Genomic DNA, 16,892 nt, shown 5'->3' with positions numbered 1-16,892 from the left:
CTCTGCCTCTGCCTCTGCCTCTGCCTCTGCCTCTGCCTCTGCCTCTGCCTCTGCCTCTGCCTCTGCCTCTGCCTCTGCCTCTGCCTCTGCCTCTGCCTCTGCCTCTGCCTCTGCCTCTGCCTCTGCCTCTGCCTCTGCCTCTGCCTCTGCCTCTGCCTCTGCCTCTGCCTCTGCCTCTGCCTCTGCCTCTGCCTCTGCCTCTGCCTCTGCCTCTGCCTCTGCCTCTGCCTCTGCCTCTGCCTCTGCCTCTGCCTCTGCCTCTGCCTCTGCCTCTGCCTCTGCCTCTGCCTCTGCCTCTGCCTCTGCCTCTGCCTCTGCCTCTGCCTCTGCCTCTGCCTCTGCCTCTGCCTCTGCCTCTGCCTCTGCCTCTGCCTCTGCCTCTGCCTCTGCCTCTGCCTCTGCCTCTGCCTCTGCCTCTGCCTCTGCCTCTGCCTCTGCCTCTGCCTCTGCCTCTGCCTCTGCCTCTGCCTCTGCCTCTGCCTCTGCCTCTGCCTCTGCCTCTGCCTCTGCCTCTGCCTCTGCCTCTGCCTCTGCCTCTGCCTCTGCCTCTGCCTCTGCCTCTGCCTCTGCCTCTGCCTCTGCCTCTGCCTCTGCCTCTGCCTCTGCCTCTGCCTCTGCCTCTGCCTCTGCCTCTGCCTCTGCCTCTGCCTCTGCCTCTGCCTCTGCCTCTGCCTCTGCCTCTGCCTCTGCCTCTGCCTCTGCCTCTGCCTCTGCCTCTGCCTCTGCCTCTGCCTCTGCCTCTGCCTCTGCCTCTGCCTCTGCCTCTGCCTCTGCCTCTGCCTCTGCCTCTGCCTCTGCCTCTGCCTCTGCCTCTGCCTCTGCCTCTGCCTCTGCCTCTGCCTCTGCCTCTGCCTCTGCCTCTGCCTCTGCCTCTGCCTCTGCCTCTGCCTCTGCCTCTGCCTCTGCCTCTGCCTCTGCCTCTGCCTCTGCCTCTGCCTCTGCCTCTGCCTCTGCCTCTGCCTCTGCCTCTGCCTCTGCCTCTGCCTCTGCCTCTGCCTCTGCCTCTGCCTCTGCCTCTGCCTCTGCCTCTGCCTCTGCCTCTGCCTCTGCCTCTGCCTCTGCCTCTGCCTCTGCCTCTGCCTCTGCCTCTGCCTCTGCCTCTGCCTCTGCCTCTGCCTCTGCCTCTGCCTCTGCCTCTGCCTCTGCCTCTGCCTCTGCCTCTGCCTCTGCCTCTGCCTCTGCCTCTGCCTCTGCCTCTGCCTCTGCCTCTGCCTCTGCCTCTGCCTCTGCCTCTGCCTCTGCCTCTGCCTCTGCCTCTGCCTCTGCCTCTGCCTCTGCCTCTGCCTCTGCCTCTGCCTCTGCCTCTGCCTCTGCCTCTGCCTCTGCCTCTGCCTCTGCCTCTGCCTCTGCCTCTGCCTCTGCCTCCCGAGTGTTGGGATTAAAGGTGTGCACCACAAGTGCCTGGCCAGTGAATACACTTCTAAAGTTCACTACTGTGGTGTCTAAAGTTCACTTCTAAGCTGGATTGAAAGTTCCTTTGAAAATACACATCTGGGAGTGTATGTGAGGGCATTTCCTGAACAGTTTAAGTAAATCAGATCCACATTAAACGTGGGCTATGCCATTCCACGGGATCCTAAACTGAAGCAGAGAGAGGAAGTGAGCGGAGTGCCAACCAGCTCTCCTCCTTCACATCTTCTCTGATATGATGAACCAAAAACTAAGAGCGTGGTAAGTAACTACTCCCCTGGGTTGTTTTGTCATGTGTTTGGTTGAAACGATGATAAAAATAGCTAATGTAATGACTAAGAGGTAAAAAGAAGCATGTCAATTATGGAAGTGGGAAATTATACCATGCTCACTATCTGATATAAATATCCAAACAATGAACACTCAGCAAGGATATAACATACCTGGTTAACAAACATAATTCAAAGCACCATTTGGAAAACTACATTTCAAGTATGCACAAAAATTAATAAATTGGTACATGTGGCTCACTGAGCAAGCTTCAGCAAATTTAAAAGAATTTATCTTTATTCAGGAAGATTCTGTCATATCAGTGGTGCTAGTTTGGAGGGAGCAATGAAAAAAGAAAATTTAGAAATGTTTAAAGTCTTAGAAAGCAATCATTTGTAGTTTTGGTTTTGCCTTTTGTTATTGGTTGCTTTTCATGACTCACAGTTCATATTAGTTTGCTTTCAATTGCTGTGATAAAACACCATGGGCCAAAGGAAATTCAGAGAGAAAAAGGTTTACTATTTTTTTAAAAAAAAATGTAAAGTCCCATTTACGTTCTATCATGAAGAGAAGTTAGAGCAAGATCTCAAGGCAGGAACCTGCAGGCAGGAACTGAAGCCAAGGAGGAATCTCTGGCTTGCTCTGCTTGCTTTCTTATGTATCTCAGGCTCACCTGCCCAGGAATAGCAGTTGTTCAAAGTGAGCTAGGTTCTCCCACAACAATCATAAATCAAAAAACAAAACAAAACCACACAACAACAAAACTCTTAGTACATGTTTACAAGCCAGTCTGACAGGGGCATTTTCTCATTTGAGGTTCCATCTTCCCAAAGCTTACTTATGTCAAGTTGACAAAAAGCTAACCAGCATGTGCTTTAAAACTGTAAATTTAAAATGTCAAAATGAATGATACTGAAAATAAAGCACGGAAACATCCTGAGAAGTTGGAAAAAGGGAAACAAATTAAGGTCAAAGAAATTCAAAGGGAAGAAACAAAAGAAATGCACTCATCCATTGGGCACCACAGAGCCTCATGCCTCATATCATTCTCAAATAAAAGGAGCCAGCTCCTACACACATGGCTGATTTCAGACCTGAGCATCTCTTAGTGCCAGAGGAAAAATGACAAGCTCTCAGGCAATCCTTCATGGAACAGTGTCAAAGGGACAAGTGTATAAAATGAAAGAGCTTCCAGTGATCCAATAGAGAATGATCTGAGTCACAAGATAATCCTGAGTTATACACTTTAGTATCAGGTAGATCTCTGTGGATCCATACTGACATAAAGCAGGATTGAACAGAAAAAAAAAAATAAGAGATCCTATGTAAAAAGAAGCTTGCTAATTTATGTGAATAATATCCTCAGAGAAGTGCATAATTTCCACCCAATATATGTAGTTCTGATGAAGACATCTCACCAAGATCACATGAGCCTGGAGAACAAGACTTGTTTATAGTTACTGATATGCTAATTAATAATAAACACCCTTCATATCCCATGGTGGAAAAGGTGGTCTCCCTCTACATTCTTCCTCCCTAGCATCCATATCCAATATTACTCCAGATCATAAAACTGTTTAACAGATTTTAAGAGAATAGTATGAACAATTGGTGATCAAAAAAATCTGAAAATTTCCAATAAAATATTGACCGAAGTCAATAAAAAAGATGTACCTCATAGAAAATATAATTCTTAAGATAATGAAGGAGAATGATAAACATATAACATTTGACTTAGTTCCAGAAGGATAAAAATTATAGCCACCAGGAGATAACATTACAGTATTCATCAAAATGGCTAAGATGAAAACAACATGATGTAAATGCCAGTGCCAGCATTCTGACAGCACTAGGAGAAGTGTAAACCACTTGGGGAAATCTGGAGTTTACGTAAAATCAGTGATACTGATCTGTCTATTCCCAGTGTACTGTAAGCTTCTCAAGTTCATATTCTGCTGGAAGAATAATGCACAAGAATGTGCTTAGTTCGATAGGGCTATGGACTGGGAACCCAAGCATCCATTGAGAGTATAACACTGGGAGTCACTGGATGGAATGCCAAGTAGCAGGGAAAGGGAATGGGCTGCTCACTGCAGGTAGGGAAATTACATTTCAATGAATAATGGTGGTTGTCAGGGGTTGGAAGTGGGGGGAGTGGGAAGATACTGGAAAAGGTGAAAGGAGAGGTTCAGATAGGAAAACTACTAATAAGTTCTAGAGATGCTCTGCACAGTGTGTTGACTGCTAAGTCGTTATATGTTCTTGAATTTGCTAAGATAGCTTTCCTTCAGCAATGCCATCAGGAGAGAGCAAAAGGAGTCTATGTGAGCTAAGAGACATGTTGAAGAGTTTTAGTGGTCACTTCTCAAAGTACATACCCCACATCACACAGTACATCTTATGACTGAACAATTTTTATTTGTCAACTTTCCCCAGTAAATCTGGGAAAACATTTTATTTACCAATAAAATGAGGTTTAACTGGTGCAAGAGAATAATATCCCAGAAATCCATAAAGATGACCCCAGTCAAAGCTCCTAGCAAAAAGGGATACATAGCCTGAACTGGTCACCTCCTATGACTAGGCAAGACCACCAGCCACATAAACTTTGACCTACAGTCTGTCTGGCTGATGGGATGTGCTGGGATTAAGGGTGACACAGAGACTGTAGGAGTTGCCAATCAATGACTGGTGCAGCCTGAGATCCATGTCATGAGAATGAGCCCACTCCAGACACTGCCTGGAGGACGAGGACCCAGATGCTGGATGGCACAGAGACCTAGGATAGAGCCAAACATGACTAAAGAAAGAAAAAAAACTGTCTAATGATGCCTAATGATATTCTGCTACACTCATAGACTGGTACATAGCCCAGTAGTCATCCGAGAGGTTTTATCTAGCAACTAGTGGAAACAGATGCAGAGACCCACAGTCAAACACCATGCTGAGCTCAGCGAATCCTACTGAAGAGAGAGAGGAAGGATTGTAGGAGCCAGAGGAGTCAATAACACCACAAGAAAACCTACAGAATTAACTAACCTGAACTCATAGATGCTCACAGAGATTAAACCACAACCAGGGAGCCAGCATTGGACTGATTCTGCTTATATGTTATAGTTGTGTAGTTTGGGCCTCTTGTGGGACTCCTAACAATGGGAACAGGGGCAGTCTTTGACTCTTTTACTGGCCTTTGGGGCCCTATTCCTCGTACTGGGTTGCCTTGTTCAACCTTAAAGTGAGAGGCAGTGCCTAGTCTTACTGCAACCTGATATGCCATGTTTGTTGATACCCATGGGAGGCCTGTCCTTTTCTGAACAGAAATGGAGGTGGGGGTAAGGTAAGGGGGAGGTGCTGGGAGGAAAAGAGGGAGGGAAAACTGTGATTTGAATGTAAAATAAATAAATGTTTTTAAAAATTGGGTTTTAAAATAAACATATTAGCCAGCACAGTGGCACATACCTGTAAATCAAATACTTGTAGGCAGGCAGCCATATTTCCATAATAAAGCCTTGTAAATAAATAAATATTGTACAAATTGCACATAAGATGTTGCTAAATTCTCCAGCAATCAGAAAACTCAAAATAGTCATTTTATACTTCTCATCTAGGCAAAAATGGGTGAGTGATTTAAAAAGCTAATGTTGATGTAGAAGGTCAGGGTTGCATTAATCCAAATACACAATGATCAGTTCATGGTGGACACATCCATCACACCCTTCATCTTACAGAGCTACGCTTGTCAACGTCCCTCAATAAAGCTGGAACCAAACATGAGTGCTACAAATGAAATGGGATTGCATATCCACCTACAGACAGTTCCGCTGTGCTCGAAGGGAACGCACTAACATCTAGTAAAATGGGTACCTTCTTTCACCCCAGCAATTTCGCTGATAAGAAGTTGTCCTGGAGAGATGTGTTACCCTACATGGGAGAATATTTGCATAGTCATGTTCTTCAGCTGTGTTCAGTGTTGCAAAGACCTAACAAGAAATGTCTCTCAGTAGAAAAGGTGCTGAAACAAAATTAAATCAGACACATAATGTTAAATACCATAACTACTAATATGTCATTTGTCTTAGAAAGACTTCTAGGAGATAACCTAAGATACAGAAAAAAATGTATTTTTCTAAAAACAGTGAAATGTGCACATTATCCTCATGTATATATGAAGAGCCCTTTCAGTCATGGGATGAGCTACAAACACAAGGAACAAATCTAAGATGTTGCTGTAACTTACCTCAAGGAAGTTAAGTAAAGGAGTTGGAACCTAAGCTAATGAAGAAAAATAAGATCCTACATTCCTGAATGAATGGGAGATGCTCATATTTACTCACTTACGTTAAATTATGTATCTACAATACACATCCTCAAAGTATGGTTATCCTCACTTCAGACATACCATGTCTTTTGATTTAAAATTAAAAATGTCTCAAAATTAAGAAAATATAGTTGTGGTGAGGCTCAGCAATTCAGAGCACTCTTCAAGAGAACTGGAATTCAGTTCCCAGCACTTACAGCTGCCTGATCTCCAGCTCCAAGGATCCAATTCCCTCTCTTCTGGCCCCCATGGGCACTCACACATATACATTTAAACACAAAACACTTTTATAAATAAAGAGAACTAAATGATATTATGGACATATAGATCTAAATGCCACTAGATGTCAGCAAAATCCCCCCAGAATTATAGACTCACTCTTCTTAACTATGTGTAAGTTTTCACTGTTATCCACAAGCTCTACCTTAGAGCATATGTAGCTCATATCATATTCAAAGGATATGTATGGATTATTAGGAGAAAGACTAATTTCCTTAAAGACAGACTGTAGGTTTTATTAATAGACAAGGCATCAACACAACTGTAATAATTCTCTATTTACTGAGATACCCATAGTTTTTCACATTATTTAGCTCATGAAATGGTTCAATAAATCAAGATGCTTTTATCTCACATATTTTGTATAAAATATGGAGGCAAATTGAAAAAACCACATTTATTGAGTTTTTTTAAACTGAGTAAAAGAACACAATGCCAATAAAATAAAACACTACAAATAAACCAGCACAAACTAGTACAGTGGTAAATCAGCTATCTGGAGCTTAGACACCGGACTTACTACCTCAAAGTTAAACAGGACAAGTACCATGCAACTAAAACATCAGTTCCAAGCTTTTTACATAAATATCATATTACATTCATCACCAGGTCTCCTTTTGCTACCACAAGAACAGAGCTAATGAATGAATCGTTTGAGGTTTATAAGTCACCCATTTGGTCTGGTTACTATCTCAAAGATTCAAATCTGAAAGTTCAAGGATCCTGTATCTTGGGAAGGGGCAAAATGGAGTCGATGTATATCACAATCTTCTCACAGCCTCAGCAAGGGCAGCTCAACTATCTGGGGCTGGCACTGTTGAGTTGACTGAAGCCCTTGTACCCATGTGACTTGGGCTTCCCAGAGTTTGGCTGTGTCAGGTAGGTGGGTGTCTCCAGGAAATAAGGCAAATGCTGTATCACTTATGACCCAGGCTTGTCAAGTCACATGTCATTACTCTTACCACCATACCACTAGTCAAAGCAGACATAAGCCTCCCCAGACATAAGAAACAACATTCTACCTTTTGCTAGGGAGTGAACAGGTGACATTAGATAAGAATAAACAAGATAGGGAAGACTGTGGAAATCTTTGGAAAATACAATCTGGCACAATCTGCCTGCGGAACAAAAATCCACATCCTTTACAGATAGACCAGACTGCACTCAGTCCCAAGGAGGTCCGAGGTCTCACTTCGGTCTGACATTAGGATAAAGTCTTGGTTTTCATCACTTCTCTCAAGACTATCCCAGCATGCTGGCACATATTTGTAATCCTAGAGCTCAGGAGGCAGAGGCAGGAGGATTGAGATCGAGGATCAAAATTTTGTGATCAACCTAGTCCACATAGAGGTTCAAAGCCAGCATGAACTATATAGATAAGATCCTTGCCCAAAACTAAATAAATAAATTAGCTAATGAACTTAAAGTAAAAAAAGTCAGTTCCAGGTGCAGATTGGACTTTCCGGTGTTCAAGTGCATTTCTTCTGAGGACCTACAAAACAAAGCAGCAGGTTAGCCCCACAACCATTCAACACATAAAGTTACTCCTGCAGACAGTCATATTGTAAACATAGATACTGAGAAGCACACAGACACACATGGCTGTTCCTGGATCCCTTAGCCTACTCTCTGGGAACTGTTCCCCAGGGCTCTTGACTCCACTTAGACTCTCATCCCCCACACCATCCTTCCTGTCCCATTTCCACCAGAGTGGTGTTCTCCACCTGCTTCATCAACAGAGGCTTTTATTTTTAAATCAAGTTTGTAAAATTGGCCACAATTTATTTCAAAGCTTTGTGAGTTTCCCGCGAATCGAGTTTCAGCCCACTTAAAGTTCACACGGGTAAAGCTCTCAAGTCCAAATTGGCCATAGGTTCACTCTTAAACGAGGCAGCCCATGCCCTTCTGCTGCGTAGAGTTACACAGACTGAGATGGTGTGTCACAAACAAACAAGTGTCAATAATGAAAGAATGATAAAATGCCACCTAAGAGATTCCTAAGGTCTTATGAAAGAATATATATATATATATATATATATATATATATATATATATATGTAACATGAGGGGCTGTTTGTTTCTTGGGGGTTTCTGTCCCACCCAGTACCCCACAGCTGGCAAGCCCAAAGAAAATCACACAAAGATCTCTATTAGTTATAAAGCTGATTGGCCCATTATATCAGTCTACTTATTAGCTAATGTTCATATTTTGATTAACCCATTTTTCTGATCTATGTTAGCCATGTGGCTCAGTACCTTTTTCAGTGGGGCAGCTCATATCCTGCTGTTTCAGTGATCTGGGCAGGAGTGGGAGGAATCAGTTTTCTCCTTCCCAGAATTCTCCTGCTCTCCTTGCATCATTTCCACTTCCTGTCTGGTTTTCCCACCTATACCTCTTGCCTGGCCAATCAGTGTTTATTGAAAACATGATTGACAGAATACAGATAATTCTCCCACACCACTTCACCCTCTAAAAAAAAAAGAGAGAAAATATCCATAGTCCATTTTTTGGGAATGTGGGCATAGTATTTCAGGCTACTTCCAGCTGGTTGGGGGTGCTGATAATCTTATGGGACCCTAAAGAAAATTTAGAGTTATGATCAAGTCCTATGAGTCTTGATCATCTCAGGCAGCAGTCTTGAACCTGTTCTGGATGAAGAAATCAGGTATCTGAGCCATTCGTTCCTACTGGAGATTTCTCAGGTAGTCTCCCTTGGTCAAACTGGATTTTTCTTAACTCAGAATAAATTCAGAGCCTCTCGTTTTCTGTGGAAACAAAAACAAAATCTCTTCTCCAAAGTAACACACTTTTGACTTCAATTTTGAAGCCAAGGTATTTTCAAAATACCTATCTTGGATTAATTCTGCAGCATTTATAAGCAAATATCTTTTAGCAGCTGTTACTCCTTCCTCAGCATTCAAACAATTTAAAGAGAGCACAATAACATATAGTATCAAGATTCTCTGTATATTTTCCATCTTTACGTGGCTTTATTTTAACTTCTATTTCTTTCATTTTTACTTTTAACTTTTGGCTTTTTGAGACAGGTTCTCTGCATATCTTTGTCCTAGAACTCCCTCTGTAGGCAAGGCTATCCTTGGACTCCCAGAGATCCGTCTGTCTCTGCCTCCCCAGTGCTGGGATTAAAGGTGTGTACCACCACACCCAACTATTCTCTTTCTTTCTTTCTCTCTCTCTTTCTTTCTTTCTTTCTTTCTTTCTTTCTTTCTTTCTTTCTTTCTTTCTTTCTTTTTATTTCTAAGGAATTTAAACCATTTAGAGGTTTTTTTTTTAAATCTCTCTTTACTGTATACCTCTCTCTTTCTGACCATGTGGGTCTTTAATTTACTAAGGAATATGAAGAAGACAACACTCAAAAGCTCCTTTGGCGTTTCAAGGTCCTTGCCAGGAAATAAGCTGCAATATTTTATCCATAGTCCAGACTGCCTGCTTGAAAGAGTCAGAGTTTTCCCTGGTCTGATGGCCCAGAAAGCTGGCATTTTAAAACAGCGCAGCTTTTTTCCTGCTACGGCTGAAAACCAAAATGCTTTACTCTAGTCTTTCCCAAGCTTTCTCAGGCTTTGTGTGGATGCAGTTATCCTCGTGGGCGCCATTCTGTAACATGAAGAACCTGCTTGTTTGTGTTTTCTGTCCCTGCCTGGTACCCCACATCTGGCAGGCCCCAGAGAAAATCACCACACAGAGATATCTATAAGTTATAAAACTGATTGGCCCATTATATCAGTCTACTTATTAGCTAACTCTCACATCTTGATTAACCCATTTTTCTGATCTATTTTAGCCATGTGGCTCAGTACCTTTTTCAGTGGGGCAGCTCACATCCTGCTGCTTCGGTGGTCTGGGCAGGAGTGGGAGGAATCAGTTTTCTCCTTCCCAGAATTCTCCTGCTCTCCTTGCATCATTTCCACTTCCTGTCTGGTTTTCCCACCTACACCTCTTGCCTGGCCAATCAGCGTTTATTGAAAACATGATTGACAGAATACAGATAATGTGTCACAAACAAACAAGTGTCAATAATGAAAGAATGATAAAATGCCACCTAAGAGATTCCTAAGGTCTTAAGAAAGAAATTTTATATATATATATATATATATATATATATATATATACATACACACACATATATATTATGTAAGAAATTTTATATACACACACACACACACATAAACACCTAAATTCCATCTTTACATAAAGAGACCTTTCTATCACTAACATGGAATTGAGCTTTGGCCTTAGGGTAAATTTTTAGAATAGAATTTTTTTGTCTTCTTGAAATATGAATCTCATATAGTTATCTAAGGCAAATAAATACTATCTAAACAAATAAGTACTAGGCTTTATTTTCTCGTTCTGCATTTTATCATAAGAACATACTTATAATTCACCACTCAGAAATCTCTTGAATCTTAATTCATTTGTGCATTCTTAGTTTTCCATTTGATAAGGCAGCAATTTTTGATGAATTTGTTTTATAGCATATGATGAAGATGCCCTACCCTACTCTCAACTCCCTTATAGCCCTGTCTGAGCACCTCCTTGAGACTGATCCAGTCTTTTTTGTCCAAGGCTTTTCACATTTCTGCCCACTGTTCAGGGAATCCATTTTTGCTGCCTCTCAAATCCACATCAAAGTACCTGACAAAATCAAAGATGAATAAAAACCAAAGGAAGAATACTGAACAGCAGTAGAAATGACAATGAACTCATGGATGCCACCAAGTGTGGCTTGATAAGACACTGGGAGACCACTTGGAGAATGTGGGAACATTCTCACTGCCATTCTATATAAAATCTTCCTCCAACACATCCAACTTTTTCTTCCTCTCTCTGTTTTCCTTCTCTCTTCTTTAAGTATATTATCCCTACTGCTGGGGAAACTAAACTTCATGGAGGGTAAGAAGCAACCATATTAATTCTGAATAATCCTTCCAAGGCTGAGCCAGATAGATAGATAGATAGATAGATAGATAGATAGATAGATAGATAGATAGATAGATTTTATTTTCATAAATAAAAATGAGTTAATAGAGTTAAAAACAGAATCAATCAATATTATATTTGGAAATACATTAGAACAATGGTCCCAGTCCAGTCACAAATGCCCAAGCCATTATATCCCCTCCTACTCAGTAGAAGACAGTTGTATTCTGTAGAGTTATGACTCTTCAAGAGTCATTGAGTCCCTGAATCCCATCAGCAATGTCTGTGAGACAAAACTACTTTGATAATAATAGTAAGATGCCAACTGCATCTTTCATTCTTATTTTCTTGAGAATTATGACACATTCAGGAACATGTGGTGTATGACCTGGAAACAGACTGGACAAATACGGAGGTATGGGAACAAAGCTATACTCTAAATACAGACCTGAAGGAGACTTGCACAATTTTACAAGGCTATTTTATCACAATTTTGTTTTAGATATTTTACTATATTTTTATTATTTTTAGTTATGTATATGAAGGCAGTGTGGGTACAAGTATGTGTACTGGGGACATTTTGTCTACAGAAGCCATGGACTGTCAGTTAAAGGTGGCTATGAGCCACCTGATGAGGCTGCTGGGGATCGACCTCAGGTCCTCTGTAAGAGCAATGTATGGTCTTCACCACTGAGCAATCTCTTCAGACCCCACTTTTATATTTCTATTAATCCTGTTATAATAAGATTATTATTTATGTCTTTTAATATTCAAGTTCACAAATATTTTAGGTGTTGAATTTTATTCTCTGTCATAGGAAACATGGATGTAACACATATAAATAAAAACCTTTATTAAGTTATTGTCTAAGCTTAGTTTGATATTGAAATTCATATCTTCTAACCCTAATCATTAATGTTTACATATTCTCCTGTAGCAGAACAAAACATAAGCATTTGACTGATACATCCACCACACAAACCCATAAAACAAATTGTTTCTCCAATAGAAATACTTCAAAATTGCAGAAAATAATCTGCACATTTTTTCAGGGTTTATGGGGAGGGTAATTCAAAAATATTCAAGGGGTTTTGTTTACAAAGTATAAATACTAAACTATCTGATAAAAACAGCTGTAAAACACATTATTAGCTTTTAGACAAAAAAAAGAAATAAGATAAGTAGGTAGGTAGATTTCCATTCTTCAATAATCTTTAAAACTCACGGTGCCAGACAAAATCACATTGTTTTCATAAATATTATATCTAAAATTATCTCCCACCATCAATGCACTTACACCAATCTGGTTAATATGGATGCACGTACAAAGATATTCCCTATTGCGTTGGAGCTATTCTCAGTGTTTTCTAATATTCTTTAAATTATCAAATGTTTAATTTTACAAAACTATCTCCATTATTTTGACTCTCAAGTACACTTGTATAACTTGATAATTCTCCTTTTGAGTTGAAACAATGTTCTCAAAACTGCTCCATTAGTGATTACTCACTTTCAAAATTCATTTCAATTCATAGCTAAATGCAATGGGAAGATATGGTTTTACCATCCACATATATAATAGTGGCCATGAATGGCCTGCATATCCTCATCTTTAAGCCAAAGAAGCAACTATCCAGAAATACGAAATCAAATTAAAGTAGAGATAGAAAGTCAGGCGGGATGGCTCATGCCAGGAATCCCAGTATGATTTGTGAGGCTAAGCAGGAGTTCAAGGCCAGATGCGATTTTTGCAGTGAATTTTAGGGCAGCCTATGCTACATTAGGCTTTGTTCCAAAGAAAAATACAATTATACACTGCTTTGTATGAGGACATCAGATATAGGAAAGGATGGGATTGACTCTGAACTCTCTCCTATATTCTCTCAGTAAAATGAGTCATACAAGCACCTGTATTTTCTAGGGGGAATGCCCATGGAGTGTTAAGTATATATATCACAACCATGACACTGCAAAGCTAACAAGTAAAACAAAGACAACTGAATAGGGACCAAAAGCGAATGATGTAAGAATGCCCACTGGCTCTCGACTGTACACAAAAGATGTTTATCAAAACAGATGGTCACAAAACAAGTCAACTCATGAAAGTGGCAAAAGGACCTAGGAAGGGGATTTGACAGCCATGGCAAGGAGATACATGCATGATATCAGCAAGCTTCCTTAAGCAGTCTTCCTAAAGTCTTTTAAGACACCCCAGGATGATGGGTTATACTTCCTAAACAGCACCCATTCTTGGCCATACAAAAAAAAAATTGTGCATGGCACTTTAGTATTTCTCCAGGAGAAATACCGCAGCAAGGTCATCCTTTAAGATGCATTAGTGTGAGAAGTTTCCCTGTGCTTACCACTTTTGTTCTGCTCTGGAACAGCTAAAGCAAGGTGGCTGTTATACCGTTCTATGGATCATCTGTTGTCAAACCAATGCATAAATGATCTGAGCTTCCATCTCTCTCTACTGAAAAACAAAACAGAAGCAATTGTTATAATCGTCATAATATTGGTGATCTTACTGAGAATTGCTCAAGATTTATGTGTGCTACCACAAACAAGATTACTTAATAAAAACTCCTAAAGAAGCCAGCAACAAGGTGCTCGGGGAGCTGAGAGAGGGAAATGGCAGCTTCAGTGACTGTGTGGATTACAGAATGAGTTTGAGTCAACATAAACCCCTTAATGATATGATGCCTCCAAACAAGCAAAACAGCAAAAAGAATTGTGTACCTCAGTGGCAGAGTTGCTTTCCCATAGGCAAAGCTCCAGGATCATTCTCCCATAGTGGAAAAAAAAGCCAGATATGATTGAAAATCACAAAATGAAAAAAGAAAAAAAAATAGACAAGTTACACAGCTTCATTATACATACCAACTAAAAACATCTTACCCCAATCACTGACCACATTGGGAAAATGTATGCATTATGCTTCTTTTACTATATTCTATCTAGTTAGAACTAGAAATGGCTCATTATCACAATTACATCTTCAAAACAGAAGCTTTATCATAAAGGTATCCATAATAGTAAGTACTATGTTAAAACACTGTACTTTCTTTAATAAGTTCTGTTTTAATGGATGTGTATGTGTTTATGTGGGGTGGGGGGCAGTCATTCACAGAGACCAGAAAAGGGTGCCAGATCCCCTGGAGCTGGAGATACAAGTACTTGTGAGTTGGGATACAAACTCTGCTCCTCTAGAGGAGAAGCAAGTGCTCTTAATGGTGAGCCATCTCATTAGGCCCTGTATTATTTAACAAGTGAGAGATTGGAATACTGAGACTTTCGATCAAAGGAGATACTGAAAGCCATTCTATCCTAAGCCAAGACAGGTGGTAGAGGCACAGTAGCAGTGACCCCTAACTGCAGGAGCTTAGCAGTAAATTAAAACCCGTGCTTCACCATTGGGTTTTTGTTTTGTTTGAAAACTATGACCGCAGCAAGTAGATGAATTTATTTATAGTGTACGAAATCAGGTTTCTTATTTTGTCTCAACAGTATAACTTTTCCTAAAATGGCCTTCAATCTTTGGGTTTAATTTGAAGGAGTATAGTTTCTGGTTCATCTAGTGACTCATTGTGTGCCAAGAGTACTGGGAGATGAGGACGGAGCAAAAAAAGCCAGATCCTTAAAAAACTGGTATGGAGAAAAAACAAAGAAGATTAAAATTACATGCAGCCAGAAGGCCAATGGAAGATGTCATAGACAAATCAACACGTGTGGTTTTGTAATCAAGAGTTTATTTAAAAAAAAAACAAGTCTTCCTGTTGGAAATAGCAAATAGATGGCCCTGACTAAACAAAATGGGTCACAAAACAAGTTAAGTCATGAGAGTGGCAAAAGGACTCGGGAGAGGATTTGACAGCGATGGCAGGGAGATATCTATATGACATAATGGAGAGCAAACTTACTGAAGACTTCCTCAAGTTTAGCTGCAGATTTCTTTTCCTTCACAGCACTGAGAACTGGACCTGGGGCCCCTGTGTGCTGGTCCTCACGTGTGCTCTGCCACTTAGTGCTCTTCCCTGCTTCTCCTCATGCCTACTTGTCCATTCATTCATTTAATTCATTCATTATTTGTTTATTTAGAGACAGGATCTCATGTAGTCCAGACTGATTTCGAACTCACAATGCACCTAAGAATGACCTTCAACTCCTGATCTTCCTTCCCCCATCTCTCAAGTGCTGGGGCCACACTGTACATCACCACACTGGACTAACTTGGTCTCTTTTCACTTGACACAAGGTCTCAGTGAGTTTCTAGGCTCACACTGAACCTGTTACCCTTCTGCTTCAGCTTCCCAAATAGCTGAGATTACAGGCCTATGCCACCTATCTAAGTGTTAAATGGGGGAACAAAAAGAAGTCAGAAAATCTAAGTAACCTCATGAACTTTACTTACTTAGCATGAGGGAGATACTTAACTTACCTCAGGCATATCCAGACAGTGGCCATTCTAACCTTGTAGTTTGTGTGTGTGTGTGTGTGTGTGTGTGTGTGTGTCCATGCATGAGTGTGTGCATGTGCACACACACATACACATGAGTCCTTCTGTCCCACCCCAAGTGTTTCTCTTTATACAGAAACAGAAAAGCTTATGAGAGCTTACTTATTGAGGCCTCTGGGAATAAGGACAATCCAGGAACACTTAGGAGAAAGGTACATGTTAAGTCCTCTCCCTCCTTATGTGGGTGTGGCGTGAGGGTGAGTACAGTGTGTGGTGTGCACAACTGAGTGTGTTGCACGAGATCTCACTCAGAGGGACACATGGAAGCCAGAATGTCAGTTGTCCTCCTCCATGACTCCTCACTTTATTTGGGACAGGGTCTCTCACTGAACCTGAATCTTGTCATTTTGGCTAGGTTGGCTGGCCAGGGAGGCCAAGGATCTGCCAAACTTCATCCCATTCCCCACCCAACTCCCCAAACCAGTGTAGTGGATATGAATCACCACATCCTGTTTTCATGGTGTATTAGGGATCTGCACTCTGGTTCTCACACTTGCTAGGCAAACACTTCACTGACAAGCCAGCTACGTGACCCCTCTTCCTTCCCTTATGAAAGAATTTAATCAGACTGTACCTTGTACATGAGTAGGCACCCACATGAAAACACGCTTACGTAGTGTCCATGTGAGTAAATTCAAATATTAGCCATTCTTGCTTCAATATTGATAAGTCACGTTTGACCATGAATACAAACCATGTGATTCAATATTGCTTTTAATACTTAAATTTTAGGTCTATGGCATTTTGTTGACCAATAGTTGTGCGGTTTTATATGTTTGATTTTAATCTTAGTGTTTTGGTTTGGGGTTTTTGCTTGTTTTGTGGTACAGGGATGCGAAGCTAGGGCCTTCTATACTCCATACTAAACCACATCTCTAGCTCTTTATCCCACAATTTATTTTGAGATGGAGTCTAACTGAGTTGCCTAGGTAAACCCTGAACTTACTCTGTAGCTGAGGTAAGCCCTGAGCTATTGGTCTGCCCACCTCAGCTCCCCAACTGACCAAGATTTTAAGCCTGTGGCAAGAGACTTAGCTTTATTCACTAACCGTCTTCCTCTCTCTCTCTCTCTCTCTCTCTCTCTCTCTCTCTCTCTCTCTCTCTCTCTCTCGATTTAGAGGTAAAGGAACCCCCCATCCCTGCTAGCCAAGAATGAT

General features: G+C 41.1%; 1 protein-coding gene across 1 annotated transcript in view; it reads right to left on the bottom strand.

Moving 5' to 3' along the window:
- Positions 1-6,654: 6,654 nt before the first annotated feature.
- The window catches only part of Tdrd15 (tudor domain containing 15), a 29,102-nt gene continuing 18,864 nt past the window's right edge, over positions 6,655-16,892 (bottom strand). The window contains exons 2-3 of the mRNA XM_048439664.3: positions 13,583-13,692; positions 6,655-7,769 (exon numbers count right to left, since the gene is read on the bottom strand). Of these exons, the coding sequence (XP_048295621.3) occupies positions 13,634-13,692 (59 nt within the window). The 3' untranslated portion in view covers positions 6,655-7,769; positions 13,583-13,633. The remainder of the gene's footprint in view (positions 7,770-13,582; positions 13,693-16,892) is intronic.

The sequence above is a fragment of the Myodes glareolus genome, chromosome 6 (assembly GCF_982192425.1).
Source record: "Myodes glareolus chromosome 6, mMyoGla1.1, whole genome shotgun sequence".
NCBI classification, from domain to species: domain Eukaryota; kingdom Metazoa; phylum Chordata; class Mammalia; order Rodentia; family Cricetidae; genus Myodes; species Myodes glareolus.
Note: the sequence above shows the minus strand (reverse complement) of the source record. Positions and strands in the feature narration are given on the sequence as shown.